At 42.0% G+C, this 16021-nt stretch overlaps 1 protein-coding gene across 2 annotated transcripts in view; it reads left to right on the top strand.

Annotated features, from left to right (window-relative positions):
• LOC111261876 (uncharacterized) overlaps positions 1–15332 on the top strand; it is a 68959-nt gene extending 53627 nt beyond the window's left edge. Inside the window, exons 5-10 of one of the 2 annotated variants that reach the window (XR_002681261.2) lie at positions 6582–6823; positions 7444–7632; positions 8965–9142; positions 9699–9816; positions 12339–12705; positions 12899–15332. Coding sequence is in view for 1 of the 2 variants with exons in the window: in XM_022835713.2 (XP_022691448.1) it covers positions 6582–6823; positions 7444–7632; positions 8965–9142; positions 9699–9816; positions 12339–12430 (819 nt within the window). In the remaining variant the exon portion in view is untranslated. Of the gene's footprint in view, positions 1–6581; positions 6824–7443; positions 7633–8964; positions 9143–9698; positions 9817–12338 lie in introns of both variants that reach the window. The other variant, XM_022835713.2, reaches the window with a different exon arrangement.
• Positions 15333–16021: the final 689 nt, after the last annotated feature.

Here is a 16021-nt window from a genome sequence, read left to right as displayed (position 1 = left end):
CGAGCAACCTCACACTTACTTTACCTTCGTTAGGTGCAGCTATGGGCTGATACAGTAAATGGACATCAGCTTAATTAAGGCTACAGCAAATATTCTAAAGTGGAATTCAGCAAACAAATTACTTTTGTCTGTCCTCGTGAGCCTGATTGTTGCACCGTTATTTCATTAAACGAATTTCCGCGTCAACTCCCATAGAAACAGCATTTTCTCTTCTAAACGATGATAGCAGATATGAGCGGCAGGCTTACCTAGGAATAGTGGCTATAGATCTCATATGAAACCTGCACAGCCTTATGTATCGTAATGGTGGGAACTTCTAAAAGTGGCCGATATATTTTGGTGATGGAAGCTGCGTTTGCATTAATTAATAATCCAGCCAGCAGCTGGACGTTGAAGAAGAGGAGCAGCTTATCTTGGGCATTCCAAAATTTCCGTCGATTTCTACCCACCAAAATAGGCGCTTAGTGATTAGGGGATTTTCTTAGACAAACTTTTTTTTTTTTGGCATTCGAGCGCCTGCCCACCATTATGGTTACTGCAGTCCGCAATTGCTGCTCACGGGACTGTTATCGCTTCGTAATCACGTTTCTGTCAACTAAATATTTAAAATACGCGATAGTAGTGAGTTTACTTCGCGCTCTTGAGTTGTGTTTGTTCTGCGTGGTATTTCGGCAGGGAAAACGCTGACATCATGGCACAGACACTGCCTATGTACTATTACCGTTGTTGTTCCAACACTTTGGTTTACAGTATTGTTGATATTTAACGGATTACGTTCTCCAACTGTGATTCCCGGCAGCAATCGCGGCCGCCATATTCGAAAATTTTCCAGAGGCGAGCCTCTTAGTTAATTTTGATATATTGACTTGTCCGTAAGACTCATAACATTCAACTGATTAGAGTTGCTAGCTCAATAAATAATATTGATTAGTGTGTCGATTTAAACGTCGGATTACGCAGCAAATTATGACGTACTTTTCGACACGGAAATTGCCTCGTACAAGGGAATAACTGGAAGCGGGCAGATGACATTTTTATATGACACTCTCACGACGGCTTTCACGTCATGTTAGGAGTCTTTCTATACTGTTAAGTCCACCATCAGCTATTTTATCGCATTAGATTACTACCGTATGGTGCCACCTGAGAATTCCAATAGTTTTGTTTTCGATAATACTCTGTCACAGTAGTTCTCTAATGCGATCAAATATTCCTGTTTGTACGAGAAATTAAGTGTCGTAGAAGGCACAGTTTACTTATTCAAAAACTCTATCAACGTCAATGTATTTAGCCGAAGTTCTTTTGACGTTTTTGCACTGAACCAATGACTAGAGAGCGTGGAAAGGCCTCTCAGTCGACTCGTTGTAAAAGTTCGGAGTCGTTTACCCTTTCTGCAGCTTATAGTTAGACTGGAGGCGAGACGGATCGAAATGATAAGCAGCCCTCCCATATAGCCCTGTCCTTCCGGACGGAGGAGCATACCCGAAGCATTATCGCCCCATGAATACCCCTTCTCCGATACTCTCTGCTCCGACGCAGCCTAGAGGCCCAATCTAATATTGTGACAGCGATCGCTTTCGGGATCCGATCAAGCAGCCAACACCCATTGCCAACCCAATCACCTATGAGCCATCCTATTAGAACAACCGAGGCGAAAAGTATAAGCATCAGCAGATCTCATTATCATTATGTGGTCCTACTAGCCACAGTCTAGGTTTGACCAAAATAAGATCATTTCGTCGCATCAATTAAATTCGGAGTCATATCCTACAAAGGGCACTACATTTTCTCTGCTTTAGCAACGTGCAATCAGGTTATTACATAGGGGAACACATGGGACACGAAGAAAGAAGGTGCGGAACTAGAACGTCCATCAAAATGTATAGTCCGACAACTGATTGTCTTCTACCGCAGTTTCACCAGCAGCGATTTTTAGCAGGGTGCAGAGATAAAGGATAAATGATCTACCGTTGTGGAAGAGCTCGACCCTGTCTAATTAATAAGCGAGTGCTGGCTGCTATATATGAGACAATATAAACACGTAAGTAATTAATCAGTTTGTTCATCTTTGCTGCTAATATACAAGTCGGCAGCATAACATCTCAATATATATATCTAATGTAGAATAATTCGAAACATTTTACGTTATATGGCTTATGTGAGCCTTGTTGGGTTTATAATAATAATTTAGGAATTTACCGAGTGCCCTAAACATGTTCCTAGATGACAACAAGAAACATAATACCAATCACAATTTCCGCCGTACCTGAAACATCGACATGTATAGTGGTGTTCATAGAAAGCAGGTTTCGTCTAGAAACTATGCTATGACCCATGGACGGCGAAACGAGTAACAACATGTCTGTTTGGTCGGTTCCTTTTCTTATGCGTTCTTCCTCATGGTATTTGAAGCAAAAGAAAACTACCTCTGTTTGCCAATTTTTCTTCTCAATAGGTCCTTCGATAGTAGAGGCGAGTCGGCTAGGGGATACATAAAACGATTTTAAGTTACGGTGTGTAGCTCCAGTGTTCTTTTGTGGAAGATGGCCTTGACGAAATTCAATTGTTCAAAATTCTCGACTGTAAGATCTTCTCAAACGACGTGTATCCCATACGTTTCGATAGGACCCGTCTTTAGGTAAAATTAGCTGAAAGCGCTCGCGAAAGATAAGCGACGAGGGAATTTGATTGCCCATGCGGTTTTGCCGCATGTTTGGTGACGTGCTCTGTGACACTTGCGACGTTTGCGGAAAACAGCAACCCGAACGAAACATAAATCAGTGAACATAACAAGAAGCGAATTGGCGTAGGATCAGTGACCGCTGTCCTGCCTCCGCTTCTGAATTTCACCGTCCCCGTTTTGGTTAAGTTTACGGTTAGTCCCAAATTTGTAACTGCCATGTGGAGCCGACTTAGAGCCTACTATGCCTGGAATTCGTTTGACCCCATGAGCCGGGTTAATTGTCTATGTAAAAGGCAGGGGTTCGGCCACTCTCGCCGATGGTCCTCCTGTTCTCCTATAAAATCATAGCGAAAAGCCTGAGCGTATCCATAGCAACACCTACCTCGGTCATCGTGAGCATAACCCTGTCTTTGGGCGCCAAGTCAACAATACCGCGTATAAAGTATTGCGCGACGCGGTCAGTACTCTATTAACGCAGGCCATCAGGAACCAGTAGACTGTTTCTGTAAAGCGTTCTCTTCGAAGCCGACGGTGTTCTCTTGGGTTGACGTGTATGCTTTCTAAGTAACAATTCTTTAGTCAGCAAACTGGAGACCAGCTTACAAGCGCCTTCCTGCCCTATTTCTCTTGTGACGACAACGTGGTTAAGTTACTCCTTCCCTAGGGATCGCTAATAGACTGGCATCTCTTCACTGAGCCGGGGATGTACCAGTATGTAACTATTTATTAAGTAGTGCTGTTTAGCACGGTGCCAGAACTATGACACATTTGATATGCTCGTTGCAGGCTCTAGACCGGCGGCTTTCTTGCTGCATAGGTTTTTAAGACCTTACGGTAGCTTCCGCAATGTGAAATCGGTCTTGCTGAAGGATATCGCGTAGTATAAATACCACTTCTTCCTGCATTGCGGCAAATAAGCACCGCGCATGGCATCGTATATTCTAACGCAAGCATCTTCTAGGAGTGATTTATGAGGATACGAGCCAACTGGGTAAGCTGTCTAACGGCTGTGGTACGTTAGCCTGTTTTGCATCGGTAATCAAAGGGGTCTCCAGCCGTTCAAAATATTGTTGCCTTCATGTCGCATACGTTTTCCGGCAGATCTTCTTCAAAGCCGAAACTAAAGGACAGAAGCCGGCTTTACGTAGGCAGAGCTGTAAGCACAGTTAAACAACGACCTGTGCTTACGAAGAGGATGGAGGGGCTGTACTATAAAGTAGGGAATTTCAACCAGATGCTGCGCATAAGTTTCGGTATTTACCACGACAGATATAGGAAGAAGTTTACGTTTTAGGAGCTTGTCTACAGCGAGGCGTCGCGATAGAACCTAACGTTTGTAGTTCGTGAAGGCACACCTTGGGTAGTAAGGTCTATCGTCATCGGTATGTGAATACAAATGTTTGCGCCTCCTGACAATAAATTATTTTTGCCCTGATGCTTTTCTTCCATCCCTGGAAAAAATATCGGTAATTTAACTCTGTGCATATTGTGGGAATGTCGGAATTGATCACCCAGCAACGATAGTGTCTTTAGGAGCCGTAGTGCGGGTCGAATTCGGCTGACCAGAGGAGAGACAGAATGAGAGCACAGCGATTTCATCCTACCGATGGGGTTCTCCAGCAGAACGTACGTTGATTTCAAATCACCCAACAGGACTTAACCCGTTACGGGACTTAGTCGCTAGCCATGCAAGACAATGACATGGTGCGAGGTCTCCTATACTATGATAGACAAAATTTCCTATGATCTTACAGAACGGATATGCTTCCTCTAAAGCGGTCTGATCCGTTGTTCTTCAATGCTAAGCATTGCATAGATTAGAAACGCAGAAAAAGGGCTAGTTAGTGAAGTCTCCATTAGCCTGAATATGTCTATACTGCTTAGAGTCTTTGGGGAGAGGAACAGCAGAGTTGCAGCCTCCTATATATCCGCTGTGTAGTTTTTAGCGTCTCTTCAAGATCTGGCCTCCTTCAAGCTCCGCGATCTTTCTCGTGGGTGGCTGCAATGCGTCTCGTTCAAAGCGTTGCGTTCTACAGCCGGTCCTCCACTCGTCAATGCTTCCAGAATCTGCTTTACGAAGCCCTCAATTGCTGGAGCCGGTCCGACACGTTGGTCGTAGTCCAATTTTTCGGTTTGGCGCTACTTTACCCATCGCTGGTTTTTATTGGTAGCATCGCTTAGCAGTGCCTCGTCCTTTCGCAGCTCTCCCGGCCGGAATGTTCGGCTCTAAAGACTACGATGAGCTTGCTGGGTTTGATGTACAGGCACCCCCGCGTTGTTTCCATGGGCGGCCCTTAGGTGAACATCCACTGGCTTCTGCTTTTCTGAGTTTCAAACCTAACAAGGCCTGAACCTCCTGACAACGTTGTTGGTCATATTAATTGAATGCGTCATACCAGCTGCACCTACTTGTACCTCTACACAGTAAAAATAAATAGTTATTATTAGTATCTCTAAGATCACTGAATCTCTGTAAAACCTTCTCAGGGATATCATGGACGAGGTTTTTTTTCATATTGTATAGTTAATAATGTTAAAAACTTCAATGTGCACAAAATACTATCGGAGGCATGAAAGGCTCAGTTTGACAGGAGACAGCCACCGAATGAGCTAGAGGGACACGTTGTGTATGTAAAGAAAAAAAAAACTTACAGAACTAGACTGGTACCATTCTATTTGTTTCCTTTCATGGCCTGCAAGTACGCCTTTAGGCGGTTTGCTTGCGTTATGAAGGTTAATAATCACGCATGCCAAGACTGAGAGCGGAGAATCCCAATATTTCAAATAGCCCGTTCTTAATCAGCGGCATTGGATTTTGGCTCTACACTATATACAGTGATAACTAAATATGGTATAAACTGATCGAAGCATTTTGCGACGGGACAAAAAATGTTCTTCGTACTTTTATGCTTACCATTAAGCCATTGAGCAATGCTTGCTCCCAACACGAAGCGAAGTATGACTGCGCCCAGATTTAAACCTAAACTACGACATGCCTTTGGTGGGTAGATTCGCTACGCGCTGCTCTATCAGAGGACAAATCTGGCGTGGAAGAGGTTCTATCCAGCCGACATCTGTTAGATCAACGTCCGTTAGTCTAAGAGATATTCCGTATACAAAGATTTTATTTATGAATTATTCGACAATAAACTTTCTGTCTGCTTCTGTTAAATTGCACTAAAATGAAATACCGAACATCAAATTATAGTAAAGATCTTCAAATCGTCGAGAGACTTTTTTAGGCCGTCAAATGGCTTTCAAACACTATCCCATATTATGTAAAAGAAAAAATAAGAACGCTAACACTTTAGATGATTACGCAAACGTACAATGTAATATAGCAAAGTACCTATCTAAACATTTGACGTTATTGTCTGACCACTGAGCCACATTTCGGAATATATAAACAGGTATAATTTAACTCACTTATAAGTTAAAAGATGCTTGGTATGTATGAATTATTAAAAATCTGCCACGCATGACGTATACACTGTGGAACAGCCCTGGCTATCTGAGCTACCTTGTTCATGTAATTTCCAAGTCCGTGTCTTTTCAGGTTGCTATTTAAGGTATCGTGTAACCAAAATACATTTGATGTCCAGTCACGTTTAACTCATGTAGGCCCAATAACCTAGGTAGCTCGAACGTACCTGTACGCTATGCAAGAAACGAACCCAAATACACAGAGCAGATGGTTATACAAAATACACAGCCACTTTTCTGAGTGTCACTTAATAATGCTTCAACAGTCCCGTGTCTATACCGACCTCGTTGGCAAACAGGTAACGATTTCGATCTTTTTCTGTTACCACCATTCCTTGTGGAGATACGTCTATGTTTTGCTTGTGTTGCTGTTGTGGTCGTCATCGTCATTATCGCTACCCGCGTGACATTGCAGGACTATTATGATGACATCCGGCAAAACCAACTTCGTGAATTGGCTCTACTGAACCGCGACAGCCGAAAAGCAAGCGAACTAGTAGCTGGCCTAGGGGGTTCGCAACGGGAGAGTCCTACGCTGGGTGTTTCTTCTGCATCCCCGTCAGGTTTGCAGGCGACCACTTCTCCTGTGATAGCAGCTCCGCCTGCAGCAACAACGGCAGCTGCGTTCCCTTCCGTGACGGCATTTTCTGCAATCGGGTACGTAATCAATACAACAACCATGTTATGGCGAGTGTTACATGAGGATAGGTGATTCTGTTCGCGCAGTAAACACTGCAAAAGCACTCAGAACGAAAACAAAGATTTTTAGTGATATCGTTTTAGCCTCAAAAAGGGGTCGATTAGCTGCTCGGCTACTATAATAGACGTATACTATCAGTGTACCCTTGCGCTGAACATGTTGGCTATGTGTGGCGTGTTAGTGGGACTTTTAGCAGTCTTCTCGGTCACAACAGGTGTCATCTTATATACAACCGCAGTTTGTCCTGAACGGACAGAAAACAGACAAAATTATTTCACGGATGGTCTAATTTCACCAGCCATAGTGCGATAGTTCGCAGAAAAACACATTATGTCATAAATATTTACACTAGCTTTATTGACCTCACTATATGAATGGGAGAAGTGCCTGATTTGATCGTCCTGCATCGTAATTTTCAAGTATATAGAGGACGACTCAATTAGAATCAGCAGATTTCTCTGCAAAGTATAGTATAAGAATAATCCATATAAAAACAAGCTCCAAAAAACAAGCTAAAATAATCCGCTCTACCCAGATTGTCTATACGTTTGTTTTTGCCGTGCTATACGCTAAACAGGTTAACCGGTGCGGGTGGCTCGCGCAGTTTGGCCGTCAACGCCATGAGCCCAATAGGAGCTGGTCAGGTTCAAGTACCTGCTGGGTTGGTTCCTGTTAGCCTCCTGCCGCGACTTCCTGTACTCCAGCCGAGCACTCAGGCGGCAGCAGCCGCCGTTGCGGTGGCTGCCCAACAACAACAATTACAAAGGTAACAGGATATTAATAACAGAGGATATCAAAGTAAACATTGCATTAAGTAAACCACAGACGTGCGTGTTATGGCGTTCCAAATGACCACGTCACCCTTAGGTATTATTATGTTCTCGCCTCCCGTGCTTATGTATAGGTGGCGTCAGTGCTTCGCATCCTTAATACAAGTAGGAAATATCCAACAGATTCTACCGTTTTTGATGCAATGCTAATACGTTCTAAATAAATGGCTTGAAACATTTATTTTGTTGTCGATAAAAAAAATTTACTGCAGTGGCTCTGAAATGCAGAGTCAGACTCGTATCTAAAAATCGGCTTAGAAAAACAATTGATAAGTGCACTTTTATTAGCCTATTTTTTTGAATAGGCCACATATTCGTGAAGCCTTTTACCATGTCAAAGAGATGGTCATGCTCGACAGACAAGTTAGACACTTTTATAACACAAGCACGACATTTTCGCTTTCCATAGTAAAGATCTGAATTTCTGGTTTTCTGAGGGGATATAGCGCACCTTTACAGGCAGCTCCGAAGAACCGCTGCTATAAGCTCTTATATATACGTATTACATGATAGCCATTAGGGGACCGAGTTGTTAGAAGCACGACTAGGTGTTGGGTTCGTGCAGTTTGATTCGAGAAGATAATTTTTTACTTTTTTCAAACATAAACTGACTAAGGATCTGATTTTGCTTGGAGGCACGATCTGTTCATTGGGATCAGGGTTCGAAGTGAGTTCGGCCTTGAAAAAGCCGTCCGCCACACAAATGGTGTGAAGAAGGAAGGTAGAAGCTGTAGATTGTTAGCCTTGGAGCGATGGCCTTTATCGACGAAATATACGTGCGGCATATCGTACCGTGACATTAATACTCATCAGTCTATACTTACGGTATCTGATTAAAAGGGTCCTTACTTCTCGTATATGCTGTACAACAGTGCAGGTTGTATTGTATATATGTGCTACCAGCTGCATGTACTTTAACCATTTAAAATCTTCTCAACGAATCGGATTTCGCTTCCTTATTAAGAATGATCATCGATTTATCTACAAAATAGGTATACGCGGAGGTTTACATGTACACGAGCAACATGTAAATGTTCACGTCAACAAGCCGTATATTCTGCTTAGTTAAAATAGAAAATATGAAACGGGGCTCGAGCTATTGTTCGATCTACACAGTTTCCATCGACCCTCGTGGATCTGTAACTTCAATGACATAATATAATATTACAACGAGCACGATACGATATACCTGTATGGGAATATATTCGTCTGCCATAAACATATATTACTTGTATTTACTCCATTGAACTTTGCCATCTTATCATCAGGCTGGCAGCGGCGGCAAATGCAACCCGCTATAATCAGGCGTGTTCGGCCGCAGCTGCTCTTCAGCGGCAGATGTCCGAGGTGACTGCAGGAAACGTGGGTCAACATGGCACGCAGGACACAGTCGCAACTACGGCCCATACTGCGCATACGGCCGTCGCAGTTGCAGCGGACCCTTTTGTAAGTATCGCTGCAGGTCCGAGCAATCTCAGCTAAGAGCCGAGAGTACGACCGAGAACTTAATAAACGTGCTACTATTTAGTTCTTGTAATCGATTATGTCTTTAGACCCTTACTAAATACAAATGTCGCAGCTGAATATTCAAAGGCACTTTGAAGCAGTGTGTCGAAACTAAGTTCAGCAATGAAATATTGCAGGCAACAGCTCGGCAGCTTGAGAGCCTGCAGTAATGTCCGGTTTACCGCAAAGGTCAAGGAAGGGAATAGCTTTTGAGCGAACGATAGTGAAACTGATCTTACTTGAATAACTGTAAAATGTTAAAGTCGTTTGTGCTGCTCTATCTATCTATTTATGCTGTAACTATTGTCATTTACTAAACGCTATATAGACGAATGTTGCAATTTCGTCGTTAAGAGAACAGTGGCCCTTAATTTTTCTTCTGCTGACTCACCACTTGTCCTAAAAATCCCGTCTAGGTATATATTTCTACAAGTATCTAGACTATAGAGAAATGATTGCAAGTAAAGATAAACTGTTTTCGAACGGAATGTTTCAGTTGTATGGCGATGAATGTCCCGACCCTTCCACGCAATCACAAGCGACTTCGCAAAACGAAGGCGTGCGCGCTAAGGACGACGGAAGCAGTCAGGCCACGTTTACTGAAGAATTTGTCGGTGAGTGTACTCGATAAACATAATGTACAAGTTAATGTTTTCTAAAATGTGACTCGCAAAACAAAAAAACTGGCTACAACACTATATAAAATTTATAAAAAGTTTAATATATTTATAGTTAGAGCGAAAATACTTCGTAGCACACAACGTTAGATACCGAATTACCTTTTCTACGAAACAATATATTAACATTAATTAATATATAATAATTAAGGTTAATGTAAGAATTTTGCAAAGGCAGTTTGAAAGTGGTTGAAAAGTACGCTGAATTAGGGTATAATTTGAATTTTTTCTACGATTAGTCCTAGTGATTAGAACGGGATGGCCTAGAAACGCTAAGTATATATTTAGTTTACACTTAGCTGTGATTGACGCTTTTTAAACCTCAGTTGTACAATCTAACTGTTACAATGCAGGTAATTAGCAGTTTAAAAAGGCAGGAATTAAGTATAATGGCATGTTATTAAATAGGTGCAATGGCATGTACATTCAATTAACTCGTACCAACGTGGTGTACCGGGTACTTGGACGGCTTGAAATTGCGTCAAGCTCAGTTTACTGTTAAAAGATAATTAGTAATGTCAATGCGGCATCAAAATTCTTTTTTCATAAAAAACCAGCCACAGTCATCGAATGAGATAATCGAAGTCTGCGCTACTCATCTTTATAGGGAATTGCGAGCGCGCCTCTCGCTAATAAGTCGTAAAATCTCTACCACGGTGATCATGACGACGCTGACGTGCCCAATTCTAATTTTTGTTTAAGCTTTTGACGCTGTAGCTTTGCAGTGCCCGATGTACCTCGCTTCCTCTTCACAAAGACATTCATAACCGGCCCTCTATTCCGCTAAACTCTCAGTGCGCCGGTGAAGAACATGCCCGGTCATTAAAAGGCGGTCGAAGAAAATTATATGTGAATTTTTCGTCGCCGATGTACTCTCTAACGCCATTATTTCTTGGGTCGTACAATTCCAATAATTACTTTCCCGATAGCTTACCAGAGCCTTCCGCAGCCATCGCTCTCGTTCTGCGTCTTTAAACACAACAGGCTAAATATGGAAAAGGTAGAGCGGGAGACACTCGGGTAAAACTGGCAATAGCGAAGAAACGACGAGGGGTTTGATGGGGTAAAAGTACATTCCATTCTCAACCATCCGATGCTCATTTCTGAGAGGCAATGAACGCCGGCGCTAGCGGTTCTTTCAAAGATAGCTTTTCCTAGGGATTTGCAGGTTTGCACGCTCCTTCTGGGAAAATCTGGAACAGGGAAGAGGAAGGCTGACTATAAAACTCTGAAAGCGCAAACGAACCAGAGAGCAAATGTGAATGCTCGAAGAATGCAACGAACTCAATGACAAAGAGGACGACTACAAGGATGAGGATTCAGGCTTGGTCTGGAGAGCGGCACCGTTTAGAGGCAAAGCACAAACACGAGGAGCATATAGTAAATGTACAAAAACGCATGATATCGGGCGGATGGAGTGAATATATAATGCAGCCCGGCTGGAAGCCAGGCAAAGTCTTCGCGCCCTTTTTTTTGACGTAACCTTATTTCGTTCTGGTTTGCCCCTCCGAAGTTTTTTTAGTTTCTTCATTTCTTTCCTTTTGTGTACGTCCTTGGCTTCTGTCTCGTCTCTCGAAAATACCGTAAATGGATAGGCTGGTGGCCAGGCGCACTCTACGGAAATACTATACAGGCTTACTGCATCGAGGTATAGGCTCAGTCTCTATTTTCCTTACTATTTATCGTTTTTTTGGTTCTCCCCTTTGTGTAAGCAATCGTCATCGTATTCTAAAAATACGTGTTGATTCACAGTATCACAGTAAAGGGTGTTCGATTAGTGTTTTTAGCCTGCTAATACGAAATCCAGATCTTAAAGCCAATACCGTACTAACCCCTTTTACACTGTACCGTTGTTTAGAAGATTACCGTAACGTCGTATCTAAAGCGGCCGACGCACAACGTGTGGTCTTTTGCAAATTCACAACTTTTTACAGCTGTTGTCTGAAGAGAGGCGTGGTTAAACAGAGCGGGTGGCTTCATAGCTTATGCCTAGTAAAGGCTGTTGTAGCAAGAAGCCGATTTTCGTATTCCACTATTCCCGCTATCTTTCGCTACTTATGATTTCGTTGAGGTTGTCCCTAAGAACAGACCTCACCGTCGCTACCGCAGCTGCAACAGCCTGAAATTTAAGGCGACCGTGAAGGCATTATGTTCTAATCTTACTGTGATGCAGGAAAAACCTATAAAAGAACCGGTGTAAGGTAGCTGTTGTGAATTTGTGGTGCTTTTTAAGTGTTTATTTTAGAATCAGCGGCTGTATAGGGAAATGCTAAGCGTTCCAATTTGGCTGGATGTCCGTTAAAAAGAAACTATTCGAGGCAAATAAACACAATTACACTAGCGTATTGCATTATGTATAATATTACGCAGATCTAAAACGCGATTAGACCTGAAGGGCATAGCTAGCAAGTTAAGGCCATCCACAGTGTTTGTTTCTTTTAACCTTTTTGCCTTTTCAGAATGGGCCCAATCACCATTAAACCAGTGCAAGATCAAGGCGCGCACGAGGACCATTTTCACGCCGTATCTCGTTCAGCGTTTCGGCGTGTGAAGTGTCCAGTGCAGAAGTCAATAACTATTCGCTTGCTATCACTAGTATAGTTATTATCATTACAACAGTATGCGACAGGCATCAACAACCGTGATGAATCCGCGGCCTTCTAGAGCTGGCAAAAATTAGCAGCATTGCATCATGTTTCATCGGTTAGTAACGTTGCGGAAAATGCCGCATACTCTCTTGCTAGACCGACATGAAGATTTTCGCAAGTAGGACGGTTTCGATTTTGCAAACCGGTCAGACTCATCGTGCCCGCACAGAGCTCTGAGGTATGTAAATAATGAGATAACTCGCAGTGGTAGACACGCGATAAGGCTTAATTCGGGCAACACGTCAAACACCTATAAGATCTATCAATGAGTTTCGCAACGTTTACACATGGCGGTCGTAACGACAAGTTAGCCTGGCGACGTTCCTTTGCCAGGATCATTGGCTATGTAAACATATGTGACGTATGCGAAGTTTCAGAGCGATGGCGGAGCTCTGCCCACCGGATGGGCGCCTTCCTATGATTCTGCAGTACGATGTGAATATTGATGACGTCTACTAAATGACAGTGTCTGTTTTCTATAATGCCAGCCAGCCAAGACAAAACACAGGAAGCAATTGTCTCTGCTTCATCTGATTCGCCGACAAAACTCCAACGGCAGCGACAAGGCTTTTGCAAGAAAATACTACATGTCTGAATATAAGACCATTTAGCAGGTGCTGATCAAATATTGTAGTTCCTTTACGGTGCTTTTCTGCCCACTTCAGCCGCCGCCCGCCTCAGACCCGACAACCGCAAACATATCGGTACCCATATTATCACATCAGTATCATGAGCGTTATTAATGTGTTATATATATAGAGGTTGATTGATCAACGAGGCGTTCACATAGTGTTGACTATATGTTAAACATGATGGTAATTACTAATAAAACCATAGTATAACTAGCTGTATTTAATTAGTATTACAGAGGTATTGATTAAACAAAGTTGATTGTTATCATTATTATATCGCAATACTATTACTGAGTAAGCAAACAAACAAACAAACAAACAAACATGTGTTTTTTGGGATGTCGCGTTGTGGGGTTCGCACCGTGTGGGAGAAAAAAGACAGTAACTAATGGGATGATTATTAGGCATTGTCGAATGCTTGAATGAGTGAAGGACCGATGTATATATTATTGAGTGGAAAATGTCTGATGGTGATGAAAAAAAAACTACGATGGTAATAAAAAAAAAAAAAGGACAAATTGAATTACTATGTCACACACACCAACAAGGTATGTATTAGTAATTACAAGTAAGAAAGTGCAATAACGCCTATGATGATAGAAATAATTACTACGGACGATCGAAGAGAGGCAATGATCAAGCAGTGTTATGAGTAAAAACAAATCCGAGTCGAGTGATTCATTCGACAGTAGCATTATCATCGTCGGACACATCGGTAACGAATGTACACTGAACGTGTACGTGCGCGTGCACGATGAGGCCAATGTGAACTATTCAAATCAATAATGAGAAAAATACACGTATTGAATGAGCCCTCTCGCAATGAGCCTAATCTGAGCGATAAAGATCACTCGAACCATTTTAATAAACAACTATCAATGACACAGTATATTATTTTCCATGGAGCATGCTATCGAAAGTGATGGGCCTCTAACGTAAGTTATGGAGATGTAATAACCACGTATGGCGACCAACGTCTGTAGATTATCTGGCTTGAGTTTGGAAGGCGTCACTTCGCTGCTTGTGCTTAAGTTAAGAAACTTATGTTTTAAGTTCAGTAATTAGATGTTGCCTTGGATATTTCTTGCGACGTCTCAATAACTACAGTCAAGATACCGACGAATGGACACGTACGCAGGGAACATCGGTGAAGCAAGTGAGTACGTGAAAGAGCAAAACTAAGAACAAATGTTGAGTTGCCAATGATTTTTGTCAATGCAGCCAGAAGAAAGGAGTCGTAATCACAGCGAGGTATTTTTCTCGAAGTCATCTAACGCGACCACACCAACTAAGTCATCGCTGATACTACCTAACCTAACTATTGAGTCATTACGCTAGAGCTAACTTTTCTGGGGTGCAAAACCTATTCGAAATTTCTACGAAATCAACCGGAATGAAGACAGATTTCAAGCATGCGCTGACTGAGCTGTAAGATGAAAAGTAACAAAGTGAGTCGGTATCATGATACGAAGAGGGTTGCGTTTAAAGATCGCCGAGGCGACAGAGGTGCAAGGCGCTAATGACGTTTGTAATCTGTAAAAACCATTCAGGACCATTTAAAAACAGCAAGGTTCAAGGATGACGAAGAAGATCACAATATTCACAGCAGCTAAGACCACGGAAAAATGCTAAATCGTTTACATATATATATATATATATATATGTAATATAATAATTAGCTTAATATATATATATATATATATATATTAAGCTAATAAATTATCTGAAGGGGCAAAAACTGGAATTTTGGTTTAAGCATCACATCAGTTTATTCAGACTGAAAGCCTATTACATAATTGACTGTGCGTGGAAGAATCGGATAGGAAGAGCGGGGATCATGATAATGATTATGATAGCGTAAGTAATTACCATAAGAATGACCGAAATTAATAAAGATTCAATAAAAGCCTGCTAAAGTTTTACTACCAAAAAATCGACTGTGTGCTTCGGTAGAGTTAAAAATAAACGTAACGTTTAACTTTTCAAAATCTAATAAACGACTTTAAACAGCCAATTAGAGAAAACAAACATATTCAATAACGCTTGAGGTTCTGTGTAAGTTACGAGATAAACACTGATAGAATTGAAAACATAAAAATCAATGAATGCAGGGAAAAGTTCCTGTTGTAATGCTCGCAATAAAAATATAGGCGCGTGTACGGCCGACATGGTATGACAATTGCTTTTTTGTAGAATACTCTCTAGTGACTCATCATGTATAACAAATGCAAACGAGCTGAAAATAGATGCCAGCTAATGCATATATGACAAAAACTCAACATTCAGAAATTTGTCCGCGGCCACCTGAGAACTGGGGGATTGTGAGTCCATACTCATATCCTTTTTACCTAAAAATCTACGAACAGTCTCCGTCTTTTAGGAGAGCTGCTCCCCAAAGTCGTCCGAGAACCCCTCATTATCTCAAGTAGATGTTCACCTAAGCTTTACTTACTCCCGTTTGCCTGTATAGTTTCATGAACCTATTTATACACGAGACACGCCACAGCGAAAGATGCATTATTCCACGATGTACTTGTTACCGCTTTCGAGTACGACTATCTTATAACGTGTGGATACGCTACAACGTCGTCTGAAACATGCATCATTCCGGGAGGATTTGGGGCCACCACCCTCCTATCAGGGTAACATTGCTGCACAAAGAAGTTTCGTTTCTAGCGTCGGGACTGAAGCATTGTTCGATAACTTCAATATTCAGATGTTCCGCCTATAGAGAGAGATTCGAGCAGGTTGTGATTACAAACCGGCCTTTAGGCAGCTGTTGAACAGAAGTACCTATGCAGTTAAAGGAAAATTATTTTCGAAAGCAGACCACTATCTACATGTAAGTGCTAGTGGTTTGCC

Source organism: Varroa jacobsoni, unplaced genomic scaffold (genome assembly GCF_002532875.2).
Source record: "Varroa jacobsoni isolate VJ856 unplaced genomic scaffold, vjacob_1.0 scaffold_605, whole genome shotgun sequence".
NCBI lineage: Eukaryota > Metazoa > Arthropoda > Arachnida > Mesostigmata > Varroidae > Varroa > Varroa jacobsoni.
This window is presented reverse-complemented; position numbering and strand designations above follow the sequence as displayed.